Raw genomic sequence first — 13,435 nt, 5'->3', positions numbered from 1 at the left:
AAATTCGAATTAGCTTAAACCGATTTTATAAAACAGATATTGTAAAGTCGATTGTGCGCGTCCACACTAGGCACATTAATTCGGTGGTGTGCGTCCATGGTCCCAGGCTAGCGTCGATTTCTGGAGCGGTGCACTGTGGGTAGCTACTGTAAAATAATGAGGCCAATAACGTTGATTTGCGTCCACACTAACCCTAATCCGATATAGTAATATCGATTTTAGCATTACTCCTCTCGTTTTGTAGGAGTACAGAAATCGATTTAAAGAGCCCTTTAAATCGATATAAAGAGCAGTGTAGTGTGGACGGGTGCAGCGTTAAATCGATTTAACGCTGTTAAAATCGGTTTAACAGCGTAGCATAGACCAGGCCTGAGAGTACTGGGCTGGCGATACGCTGTCCCCCAGAATTAATTGAAAGTGGAATACTTTAAAAAATAGTTTTTGTGGTGTCTTCTCTCAGGGGGGACCATTTCCTTCCACCTTCAGGGCTCTTGAATCACTGGTACTATACACCCACCCTCCCCCATCCCTGCAAATGAAGAGTTAGAACAACCCCCTACAGAACCAGTTAGTTCCCTTCCTAAAGTAGCCAGAGGAGCTGCTGGAAAGCATTTTATGATGTTCCCATCCCTCTGAGTACTGTCTTTCCAGAGTACTCCCAGTGCTTGCTGCCTAGTGTCTGAATGATCTAGTGTCTTAACTGATCATATTGCAGGCTACCTCTGGACTGCCAGGCCAGCTGTTCTCCACTGGTCTTCAAGAAACATTTTGGTGTCATGCAAATCATGTAAAAAAGATTGGAAAGTGAAAAGGAGGACATGTATGGATCACTGATATTGAATAGGATGATGTTGGAAACTCTCAAAAAGAATCAGCAGCTGTCAAAATACAGTGGGTTGGGGTTTCATAATTATGTGCATGTTTTCAGACCTTTTCAAGCTCTTGATCACTTCCCTGGTTTATGTATAGGTCTGTGTTTTATGTATGTTGTTGCCATCACTGTGCCATCTCTTGTTTTTCAGGAGATGATTTTTCATTGATACAGCAAGAAATCTATATGGTTAAAGAATGTAAACACTGCAACATTGTAGCCTACTTTGGAAGCTATCTCAAGTAAGTCCTGTTTAATTGTGTGCATTTCTACAACTCTTCCTCTCTGGGGAGTACCGCCTTTATCCTCACGCCCCAGTCCCCCTATCATCTGGGCCCTTGATTCCTAGTTGCCTTTTTAAATAGTCACTAGTATTGCACCATCTCTGCTAGCCAGAAACCTTCTCCCTAGAGACTGTTGCAATGCATCCAGCCTCATAGCCTGATGTTTTGGGAGTTTTGGTTTTACCAAGTTGGTGGAGAGATTTGAAATTCTAGTGACTTTTAAAATAAAAAAGGCTATTTACTTACCCAAAGAATTATGCTTCTTGGTATTTTATTTAAAGGTATTGTTGTTATAGAAGTATAGCTGGGTATCTGTGATTTGTAAATGTTCTAAATCTGAATTGTTGGTAACAATTAGATTTCATGGCTGTGGTGTGACAGCTGTGAAATATTGGAGAGAGAAGGTGAGGCCAGCTGGCTGTGTTTTCAGGTATACACATTAAATATTATACAAAAAGTTGGAGAATATTTTCCATTTCTCTGCAGTTCTGCAGTTTATCAGTGGGCTCTGTGGACAATATATATCATCACTTTCCACATTTGGGCTCTGATCCTAGCTACACAGTTCTAGGAGATCTTGTCTCCAAATTGCTTGGGGAGTTACATTTTCAAAGTGAAAGATGCCACTCAAATTGACTTTAATTGGACTTACGGCTAAGCCAACACTTCTTTGAAAAACTGAGGTGTGGAATCTGTGAGGAACACACTTTTGAGCATTGACACTAGCATAGCATGGCTGCGCATGTCCAGATAATTTTATCTCAGTTAATAGAATGTATGCCTCCGTTGTATTTTTACATTAACTTTATTTTGGAGAAAAGGTCATGGTTGTGGCAGTTATATTACAGTTCTGATCAACAGAGCAATTTGTCAGTGAATCTGACATGTAAGGAGTTTCACACTAAGTGAGAATTGATATTTACTAGACTTCTCTGTATGTATTAAAACACATGCAAAATGTATATCTGGTTTTGTGATACATCAGCACTTCAGATTTCCTCAGGGTATAAGAAAATGGAAAACACAACAATCAAATAACTAGCAGTTAAATAATAAAATCATGATAATTATTGACTGCATGTGCTGTATATAGGTCAGTCAACTGCTAACAGTTATGTTTAACTTTTTAAAAATAGCCGTGAAAAGCTGTGGATCTGCATGGAATACTGTGGAGGTGGATCACTTCAAGACATTTACCATGGTATTTTGAAACTGATTTTGGTATTTATTTGCATCTTTTCGACGTTGAAAGCAAAGAAAATATGACAGAACAATAGTCAATTTTAATGGCAACTTTTCATAAACATAGTGACTAGTGTGTTCATAACCTGTTGTGTTATACTGAACATTACAAAATAAGTAAGTACCTCTATGGTATATAGACCCTAAATAGGAATAAATGGAGCCCTTTTTGGCAAGTAGGTATTTGGAGGAATACTTCCAATGTGATGAATAGCAGATGAGTTAAAAATAATGGAAATATGTAACTAAATCTCTCCATATTGTATTGAACAAATAACCCTTAAACTGCTAGTTAATGTAAAGCTTATTTTCCCATCTTCACATAATCACAGCTTTGAGAAGTTCTTCTTTAGGGGACTCAAATTTTTCATGCATGGTTTGAGCGTAGAGATGAGGAGCTTGTGGATTTATTTGTTTTCTAAGTTAAAATATATTTTTAGTTATTGGAGAAGTGAACAAAATACACTTTTTTCAGCCTTAAGGGTTTGAGATATTTTTGCTCTTTAACTCTATTAAAAAAAAAAAAAAAAGAAAACCTTCAATCATGCATGTAAACAGTCCTTATTGAGAAGTCAGTCCTAGGAGAGAAAAGTTACTTACGGGTGACTGGAAAATGATCATGTTTAGTTGATATTTGCTAAGAAATTAACATTTCCTAATGAAATCACGCCCCTTTTGTGACATCACAGTGCCTATTACCCTTGATAGGCTTGGAGACGGTTTCTGAGACACATTGCAGAAGTTCATCTCAATGAAATGTGACTTTCAAAGCCTTCTTTAAATGTTAACATGGATGGGTAGTTTATTCTCTTTCTTTGAAAAAGTGAAAAAAATAAAAACCCCAAGCTACTTAAATTCAAAAAGTTACATTAATAACTGAAGTAATTAAATAATAAATACTGTATTTATTGAAACACACAAGTCATGGAATGTAAAAATCCAAGTTCTTAAAGTAACGTCCTCATATTGCAGATATACTATTTGATTACAAGTTAGGCCTGTAAAAGTAGGCTAAACATATAGTGAACAATCTGGGAAAACTAATTTTGCTAGGAGAACCTTGAATGTGATCTTAAAAGGACAAAAAGGGTATGTGTCATTTTGTTCTCCTTTATGATGATTAAAGACTAAAAAGATATTTTCTATACAGTTGTGCTTGTTTTTTACTTCATGTATGTTAGCTTTGGTCTTCACTGGTTTTGCTGGAAGGTCTTGGAAAGCAGATTGTGGGCTTTCTCAGACCTTAACTAAAGGGATGGGGTTCTTGAATTTTAAGCAAAGATCCTTTCATCTATGTATGTTTCAGTCATTTAGTGTAATGTAAATAGCTGTCGATGAAAGCAAGTTTTTAAACAATCTTCAGATGCCACACTCTTCCAGGTTAAAAAGATCTAAATTTCTAATTTTAAAAGGCAAACAGAAATTATCTCTGCTGCTTTTTACCTCCATGAAGAGGTAAATAAACAATATTATTACCCTGTTGTCATCAAGTTAAAAATCACATTTGTCTGAAAAATGTTTTAATTCTCTGTTCTCTGGCAAATGTTTACCTCTTGTTGCAAATATTACACAGGATTACTATATCTGAGAGATGTGAGAGATGTTCCTTCTCTTTTTCAGCTTCTTTACTTGTGCATTTGATGATGGTTTGGGTGCACCCAGTTTCACTATTTCCCCTGTATTATCAGTTTCCCTCCATTGTTCATATTGGAGAAGTTGGGTAGTAGCCTTCTTTTTTGTTTTAATAATGAAAAACGTGGCTGGAAAACTACAGAAAGACACTGGCTTTCAACTTTTTTTTTTTTTTTAAATAAACTATATTTTAAGATGAAAGTGTCCCTTGGACTTTTGCAGGTTGGATACTACCCTATTCTATTGACTGTTTTACAATGGTGTATGTATAGTGTGCATTACAACTCATAGGCTTGTTTCTATCTTTCTGTTTTCAGTAACCGGACCACTGTCAGAGTTACAAATTGCGTATGTATGCAGAGAAACTTTACAGGTACTGTACATCTGTAGATACAGAATAAAGCCTCTTTTTGATACACATGAGGAAGATGTGGAAGATAAACTATTTCAGAAGGAGATGCTGTGCTGTCACTTAAATCTGTAAATCTGGGAATACAGCTTCAATGAGACCAGTTTGCTAGGGTTAACAAATTTGTTTTTCATATTTCCAGTACACCTCTACCCCGATATAACGCGACCTGATATAACACGAATTCGGCTATAATGCGGTAAAGCAGCGGGGAGCCCTGGGCCCTTTAAAGCACCGCCTGAGCCCCACTGCTTTACCGCGTTATATCCGAATTCGTGTGGCGCCCCGGGCCCTTTAAATCCCCGCTCGAGCCTGGCTGCCAGATCTCCGGTGGTGATTTAAAGGGCCCGGGGCTCCCCGCAGCAGTTGGAGCACTGGGCCCTTTAAATCTCCAGCAGCTGGACTCGGGTGATGCTTTAAAGGGCCAGAGGCTCCAGCCACTGTGGAGAGTCCTGGGTCCTTTAAATCCCCACCCGAGCCCTGCTGCTGGAGCTCCGGTGGTAGTTTAAAAGGCCTGGGGCTCCCCGCAGCAGCTGGATCACCAGGCCCTTTAAATCACCGCCGGGGAAGCCGGTCCTGTCTGGCACGGCATACCGTACCCGATATAACGCGGTCTCATCACCTATAAGGCAGTGAGATTTTTTTGGCTCCCAAGGACCGCGTTATATCAGGGTAGAAGTGTATTGATATAAATTAGTAGGATATTACAATAATGTGGTGCAACAAATACTTTTTTAATGCAGCATTTCATGTCAATTCCCATATGCCCTGATCCTGCAAACGGATTTATACAGCTATAAGAGTCTGCCTGTGTAGCAGGATCAGAATCTTAAGCCCCAGTCCTGGTCGTGTTTAACTTTAACCCCAGGAGTAGTCCCATTGATTTCAATGCAATTATTTTAATCCTGTGTAAGTCTCTGGAGATTTGAGGCTTTAGATTGACCTGGCTATTCTCATACACTGGACAACTGACATGGTGGTTCAGTGAAGCCATTGTTTAGGATAAATTTTCTGAATCTCATTGCAGAAGACAGCTAATTCCTAGTAAGATAGGGTAAGTAATAAAACTGAGCAATAAAAAGAAATATTTTGCCATGTATAATCAATCTATGGCAGTGAATTCTAATGTTTTGTAGAGGGAAAAATTCTGTGGCTGGGCTGCTAAAATTCTGGTTCATTTTATTATAATTACATAAATGTAAGCCAATACAACATAGGTAGTGAAATTTCATGCTTCATTGTGCTCTATACCTCTATATATAATTGTGTAAGGGAACTGTAGAAGACACTTACACCTTTATATGAAACGCTGGTGAACTGGTCATTGCCAGAGGCAGACTGTAGACTAAATGGGCAAGCGAACTGATCTGATATAGCAGTTCTGTTCCTAACCTCTTAGCTGATATTTTGCTTGCAGTAAGAATGGGTGCTGCAGAACTTGTTTGGACTTTCAGTGAGAGATTCCAGCATTAAGCACCACTGAAAACAAGTCCACTTTTATTTATGAGCTAAATGTGGATTTAGGCACCCAGACTTGCAAATTGGCTGAAAGCTTCCTAGACTTGAGAAGTAAATAAACTTTATTGGCTTCAGTCATAAATCTTATGCCTCTTGAGGTGCATTTTGAAGCTGAAAATATATCTAACAAAAATGCTTTCTATATAACTTGTTGAAAAAAGTCTGCACATGTGTTGCTGTTGGAATCAGGAGTGGTGAGGAGCAGAAGCCATGGATGCATTTTCTCAAAATCTCAGCGTTAATTTTTTCAGTTTTTAGTTAAAACTACAAAGAGCTTAAACTGTTAAAAATCCAATTTGAAATGTCATGTTGTGTAGTATGTTAACATGGCAAACTTGAGTTATAGATTTATTTTTGACTTGTAGGGTCTTGCTTATTTGCACATGAAGGGCAAAATGCACAGAGATATTAAGGTAAGGTCACTTAAAACTTCAGGGACTATTTTAATACTTTGTAATGCAGAATAATGTTCCAAATATTCTTTTAGCATATTAATTTTTGCATGTTTTGTTTTAGGGTGCAAACATTCTGCTAACCGACCATGGAGACATAAAATTAGGTACGTTCAGTTGAATTTACTAGTAAACAGAAACTGAATGAAGATTTTTTTAATGGAACCTAACAGAAGGTGGTAAGTTAAGGTACCAATTCAGATGCTTTGTTTCAGTGAGACACCTTTTGCACTTACATCGTAGCTACACAACAGTTTGCTCTGGCGAGAACTATCAGCAGAGTATGAGATACGAATACTCCTTTCTTCTATCTCGTATTTAACTAAACAGGATATGTAAAGCAAGCATATAGAAATGTATGTGGCCACATGGTTAACTGCACTTCTCCATTGTGGATGTGCAGAAGCAATGTATTAGGAGGACACAATATATTTGTTTTTTAATTGAAAGGCTAGGAACCTCATAGTTGAGTTTCCATTAACAACTTTAACTCTGATCACACATGGATACCCATTTTCTATCAACTGGCCAGGCATCCTTTGCCTACAATGTGGACTACAGTTCTTCAGGTGCTATCGTGTTAATACAGTAAAATAAAACTAGACGGGCATGATTTCTGGCTCTGGGTACATAGGATGATTATCTGCAATAACATGCATTCGATGTAGCTCTGCTATCAGAGTCCCTACTGCTTCTCTTGTCCTAACAGTACGAACAAAACATCTCCCGTTATTTCCTCATTGACATAGCACTCTCATAACTACAATGCCAATCTATCTTCCCCCCAGTATATGTTAATTAGAATACATAACATTATGTCCTGATATGATTCAGTTATGGTGTGATAAGACAGGTGGAGGTAAGCAGCGAAACAGGGTCCGTTTTAAGGCAGTTTGGAGAAACCTAACTTTCAATTTCCAGACATTCAAAAAAAAAAAAATTTCCAGCTAGAATGTTCTGCTCTTCTTTACCTGAGAGATTAACATTGTAAACAATTATCTTAATTTTATTACCTAGGAATGTGTGTGTTTTGTTGATTTATAATAACTTCCTAGAGTGTTATTGGTTTTTCATTGAACATGTAATGATGATGTAATATATGTTTTTACAGCTGACTTTGGTGTAGCAGCAAAAATAACAGCCACCATTGCGAAGAGAAAATCTTTTATTGGTACCCCTTACTGGTAATAAATTGCTTTGATTCATTGAATGACTACATGCAAAGTGAAGTCAATATTTACAAATTATACTAAAGCTTCTAAAATACAGATATGTTTTAACTGCAGACATAATATAGTTATTTAAACTTTCTTATTTTAGTAATGTGCTTGGGCAAAATATGGCATTTGTTGTTTTGTTGCTTTGTAATATGACTGTAACATCAACCATGTGATGCTAATGGCCTGGCTGACACCTCTGCCAATTTAACACAGTGCTGAATGTTATTTGTACGCCTGGTCGGAGTTTGGTCTGGTGCTGTAACTCCTCTCCCTCTCACCAATATAAAAACATAATATTTATACCTTAAAGGTGGACCAAAAAACTTTTTAAGAGCAAAGAAAAATCATTTGAAAGTGCTGTCTAAGATCACAATTAGTGACACACGTATATGTAGGCATGTGTTAAAAATTAATGCTTATATCCCAGTATTATAAGTAAAATTCTGCTGACAAAACCTCAATGTACGCATCTGGGTTTCCCCCAGGCAGGGGACAGTATAGAGAAAAGAAGCACATTTCAGCTATTTTTGTTTCAAAACAGTCTTAGCTATTTAAGGCTTTGACATGCCAGACATTTTCAACTTCGTAATTTTGGGGTTGTATAAAAATGCAAATTTAACTGCACTGAGTTGAGGCACTGCCTTAATACAGAGATCCCTCATTAGCGTAATAGCCATAATGAGAACTGAATATAGACAAAACACTTAAATTACAGATTTTTTTCAATTGCATACTGTATTAGAGATTGCAAAAATTGCATGCTGTATTCATATTAGAGAAAACAGACTGAGGGAAGAAAGTTTGTGTTGGGGTTAGAGGATTAGACTGGGTATCACAAGACTTAGGTTCTATTCCTGGCTCTGCTACAGAATTCATGACTTTGGACAAGACACTTACCCCTTGTGTCTTTGTTCTGTTAATGGAAGAAATACATCCCAGTGCAGAGAATCACATGAGGCCCCATTTACACTCTTTGTATAGGCCCTTTGCCTTGGAATGAATTCCACAGTGATCATGTAAAAAGATTTGAGATCCTCAGGTCGAAGGAGGTGCCTGTGGAAGTGATGGTGTATAATGTGTAATCAAATGATGATTTTACATTTAAAGGATGGCCCCAGAAGTTGCAGCAGTGGAAAAGAATGGCGGTTACAACCAACTCTGTGATATCTGGGCAGTTGGCATAACAGCAATCGAACTTGGAGAACTTCAGCCTCCTATGTTTGACCTTCATCCAATGAGGTCTGCTGATCACAAAACTCGCTCATTTCAAGCATTTTCTTAACTCATAGCCCATAAGGGATCATTACAATCATCTAGGCCAGGGGTCGGCAACCATTAAAAATCCTGCCCAGCCCGGCCCGCTCTCCTCTGCCCTCCGCTCCCCATGCGGGGGCAGGGAGCAGAAGCATAGCCATGCGCACGGGATGGGCAAATGGCCCCACTCTCCCAGCGCGGCAAGCCGCAGAGTCTGTGCTCCCAGGCCGGAGCGCCGGGCTCAGCGCAGCAAGCTGCTGGCCCCTCCCCCGCCTTCTCCTCTCCCCTGGAACCCTGCCGCCGCGCACGCAGCGCTGTGGGGGTTGGGGCTGTGCACTCCCATCGGGCAGTGTTTGGCTCTGTGGGGAGGCAGACACACTCCCTGCTCAACTGGAGCTCTGCTGCCGCGCACGCAGCACTCTGGGGGCTGGGGCTGTGCACTCCCATCGGGCAGTGTTTGGCTCTGCGGGGAGGCAGACACATTCCCTGCTCAACTGGAGCTCTGCCGCCACGCACGCAGCACTCTGGGGGCTGGGGCTGTGCACTCCCATCGGGCAGTGTTTGGCTCTGCGGGGAGGCAGACACACTCCCTGCTCAACTGGAGCTCTGCTGCCGCGCACGCAGCACTCTGGGGGTTGGGGCTGTGCACTCCCATCGGGCAGTGTTTGGCTCTGCGGGGAGGCAGACACACTCCCTGCTCAACTGGAGCTCTGCCGCCACGCACGCAGCACTCTGGGGGCTGGGGCTGTGCACTCCCATCGGGCAGTGTTTGGCTCTGCGGGGAGGCAGACACACTCCCTGCTCAACTGGAGCTCTGCTGCCGCGCACGCAGCACTCTGGGGGCTGGGGCTGTGCACTCCCATCGGGCAGTGTTTGGCTCTGCGGGGAGGCAGACACACTCCCTGCTCAACTGGAGCTCTGCTGCCGCGCACGCAGCACTCTGGGGGTTGGGGCTGTGCACTCCCATCGGGCAGTGTTTGGCTCTGCGGGGAGGCAGACACACTCCCTGCTCAACTGGAGCTCTGCCGCCGCGCACGCAGCACTCTGGGGGCTGGGGCTGTGCACTCCCATCGGGCAGTGTTTGGCTCTGCGGGGAGGCAGACACACTCCCTGCTCAACTGGAGCTCTGCTGCCGCGCACGCAGCACTCTGGGGGCTGGGGCTGTGCACTCCCATCGGGCAGTGTTTGGCTCTGCGGGGAGGCAGACACACTCCCTGCTCAACTGGAGCTCTGCTGCCGCGCACGCAGCACTCTGGGGGTTGGGGCTGTGCACTCCCATCGGGCAGTGTTTGGCTCTGCGGGGAGGCAGACACACTCCCTGCTCAACTGGAGCTCTGCCGCCACGCACGCAGCGCTCTGGGGGTTGGGGCTGTGCACTCCCATCGGGCAGTGTTTGGCTCTGCGGGGAGGCAGACACACTCCCTGCTCAACTGGAGCTCTGCCGCCGCACGTGCAGCGCTCTAGGGGCTGGGGCTGTGCACTCCCATCGGGCAGTGTTTGGCTCTGCGGGGAGGCAGACACACTCCCTGCTCAACTGGAGCTCTGCCGCCACGCACGCAGCACTCTGGGGGCTGGGGCTGTGCACTCCCATCGGGCAGTGTTTGGCTCTGCGGGGAGGCAGACACACTCCCTGCTCAACTGGAGTTCTGCCGCCGCATGTGCAGCGCTCTGAGGGGAGGGGCTGTGTGCTCCCACGGGGCAGCGTGTCTGGCTCTGCGTAGAGCCTCATAGTAAGGGATCCAGGGGTGGGGGGGCAGTCAGGGGACAGGGAGCAGGGTGGGTTGGATGGATGGGGTGGGATCCTGGGGTGGAGTTTAGGGGTAGGAGTCTCTGGAGGGGGCAGTCAGGGAGCAGGGAGGTTTGGATGGGGCCTGGGAGTCCCGGGGTCTGTCAGGGGGCGGGTGGTGAATAGGCATCAGGGCAGTCGGGACAGGGAGCAAGGAGGGTCCTGGAGGGGGGCAGTTAGGGTGGGAGGTCTCTGGAGGGGGTGGACAGGGGACAAGGAGCTGGGGGGGTTGTATGAGTCGGGAGTTCTAGGGGTCCTGTCAGAGGGCGGGGAGTGGCAGATAGGCATGGGAATCCCGGGGTTCTGGCTGGGGGCGGGGGTATGGAAAAGGGTTGGGGCAGTCAGGGGACAAGGAACAGGGAGGCTTAGATAGGGGGTAGTGTCGTGGGGGGCAGTTGAGGGAAGGGGTCCCAGGAGGGTGTAGTCAGGGGACAAGAAGCAGGGGGATTGGGAGTTCTTAGGGGGGCAGTCACCCAGCCCTCTCCCCTGAACCCTGACCACTCCCTTCCCCCCACATACACAGAGCCCTTTGCCCTGAGCGCTGCACCCCCGCACACCTCCCAGGGCTCTGCCCTGAGCCTTGTACCTCCCTCACACACACTCAGCCCTCTGCTTGACTCCTTCCTCCCCCCGCATGACCCCAGCCCTGATTCTGGCACCTCCACACATACCCAGCCCCCCCTCTGCCCTGACACCTGCACCCCCCTCACATGCCCCCAGCCCTCTGCCCTGACTCTTGTACCCCCCACATCTCCAGCCCCCCCACATCCCATGCACCCCGCACATCCGCACCCCCACCCTGAGCACCAAACGGGAGCTCCTGCATGCACGTGTGCACACACACATTCCCACCTGCACCCCTCACACCACATGGGAGCTGCCCAGGTAAGTGTCCCCCCACACAAACCTCCTGCCCCAACCGTGAGCCCCCTCCTTCATTCTAGCTCCTGGCCAGACCCTTCACCCCCAGCCCTGTGCTCAGTCCACTCCCACCCTCAGCTCAGTGCAGAGAGAGGAGGAGAATGGGCCAGAACCAGGGAGAAGATAGGTACCCACTCTGTGTGTGCAGGGCCAGGACCCCAGACCGGCAGCGGGCTGAGCGGGTCCGGCAGCCGGGATCCTGCCTGGCAGGAGCCGGCGAATGGAACCCCTGAGCGGCAGGGGGCTGAGCCACTCAGTCCACGGCCGGTCTGGGGTCCCAGCCGCCAGCCCTGCACAGCCCCGCCGCTGGTCTGGGTTTCTGGCTGCCGGACCCTTCCCAGCTGGGATCCCGGCCGCAAGCCTCGCTCAGCCTGCTGCCAGCCTAGGTAAACAGAACCCCAGACCAGCAGCGGGCTGAGCGGGCCGGCGGCGTAAGATCAGCATTTTAATTTAATTTTAAATGAAGGTTCTTAAACATTTTGAAAACCTTGTTTTTTTTTTACAATACAACACTAGTTTAGTTATATAGTATATAGACTTGTAGAGAGAGACCTTCTAAAAAACATTAAAATGTATGACCGGCACACGAAACCTTAAATTAGAGTGAATAAATGAAGACTCGGCACACCACTTCTGAAAGGTTGCCGACCCCTGGTCTAGTCTGTTCTGCATAACCCAGGCCTTGTAACCTCTCCCAGCGATTCCTACATCAAGCCCATAATTTCTGTTTTAGTGCACCACACCTTTTGTAAAAGTTATCCAGTCTTGATTTAAAGATGTAGATTCAGATTCCAGACTCAGATTCTTAAGCACACAACATTTTGTAAGTGCTTTAGTTCCTGCAGTCTATGGTAGCCCTCCAGTTAGCAGGGTTGCGCATGAAAATAAACAGATATTGTTTCAGAAACACTGTCTATAATTAAAAAAATCAAAACTTTATTTTGTCTCTTACAAGATCTTTTATATTACATACTACAGAACCCATTTGGATTTTCATCAGCTCATACTGTCTCTCGTAGGGTAATAGAACTGCTATGTACAGTATTTATTCAATCTCGAGATACTAGAATAAGATGAATTATTTCATATTGTCTAATATTATTATGCTTTCTTTATCTTAGGGCTTTGTTTTTAATGTCTAAAAGTAACTTTCAACCTCCAAAGCTCAAGGAAAAAGCAAAATGGTAAGTCAAATAAATTTTTTCTCCCTTTGTTCAGTGCATATTTTAAAGATCATGTGAATGATTATTTATGTCAACAGTTCATAAGCATATGCCCTCAACCTGCAAACACATATGCACATTTGAGACTTTTATACATGAGTTGTCCCTTCAAATTCAGTTTTTACTGCTAAACAAAATACTTAATTACAGCAAAAGACTCTGATCCTGGAATGAGGACCGTGCGAATGGGACTCCCTGTTCATGCAGTGCCCCATTAAATCTGAACTGTGAAGCTCTCATTGCGGAATCAGGGCTAAATTTAGTATAGGTCATGAATTTTTAAATTGTTCTGACTTCAGTAGTGACCAAAAAATCATCTTTGTTTGCTCAAACTCAGAAGTTTTTCTTGGAACATAATTCATCCCTGGTAAATCATGCTTTAAAACAATCTATCTCTAAAAATGGGACATTAATTTCATATTGCTCTGTGGAAGAAGAAAACCGTTGATGAAAGTGTGCTGCATTAGTTTTCATTCCAGTGATCTGAAAGATGATTTCCCTGAGGATGAAGTGTTTTAGGCTGAGATGTCTGCAGTCCGTACCAGCAAGCAGGATAGATTTTTTTATTTTTTTTTGGTAATTGATTTGATGTTACGGGAACCTAGAAACAAATGCAACAGAAA

General features: G+C 44.0%; 1 protein-coding gene across 5 annotated transcripts in view; it reads left to right on the top strand.

The window, feature by feature from the left end:
* MAP4K5 (mitogen-activated protein kinase kinase kinase kinase 5) overlaps window positions 1-13,435 on the top strand; it is a 97,079-nt gene that overhangs the window by 38,434 nt on the left and 45,210 nt on the right. For all 5 annotated transcript variants that reach the window (XR_004000412.1, XM_030562831.1, XM_030562830.1 and 2 more), the window contains exons 4-11: window positions 1,023-1,113; window positions 2,292-2,356; window positions 4,347-4,402; window positions 6,322-6,369; window positions 6,473-6,515; window positions 7,520-7,592; window positions 8,736-8,867; window positions 12,711-12,773. Coding sequence is in view for 4 of the 5 variants with exons in the window: in XM_030562831.1 (XP_030418691.1) it covers window positions 1,023-1,113; window positions 2,292-2,356; window positions 4,347-4,402; window positions 6,322-6,369; window positions 6,473-6,515; window positions 7,520-7,592; window positions 8,736-8,867; window positions 12,711-12,773 (571 nt within the window). In the remaining variant the exon portion in view is untranslated. The remainder of the gene's footprint in view (window positions 1-1,022; window positions 1,114-2,291; window positions 2,357-4,346; window positions 4,403-6,321; window positions 6,370-6,472; window positions 6,516-7,519; window positions 7,593-8,735; window positions 8,868-12,710; window positions 12,774-13,435) is intronic.

The sequence above is a fragment of the Gopherus evgoodei genome, chromosome 4 (assembly GCF_007399415.2).
Source record: "Gopherus evgoodei ecotype Sinaloan lineage chromosome 4, rGopEvg1_v1.p, whole genome shotgun sequence".
In the NCBI taxonomy this organism is placed as follows: domain Eukaryota; kingdom Metazoa; phylum Chordata; order Testudines; family Testudinidae; genus Gopherus; species Gopherus evgoodei.
This window is presented reverse-complemented; position numbering and strand designations above follow the sequence as displayed.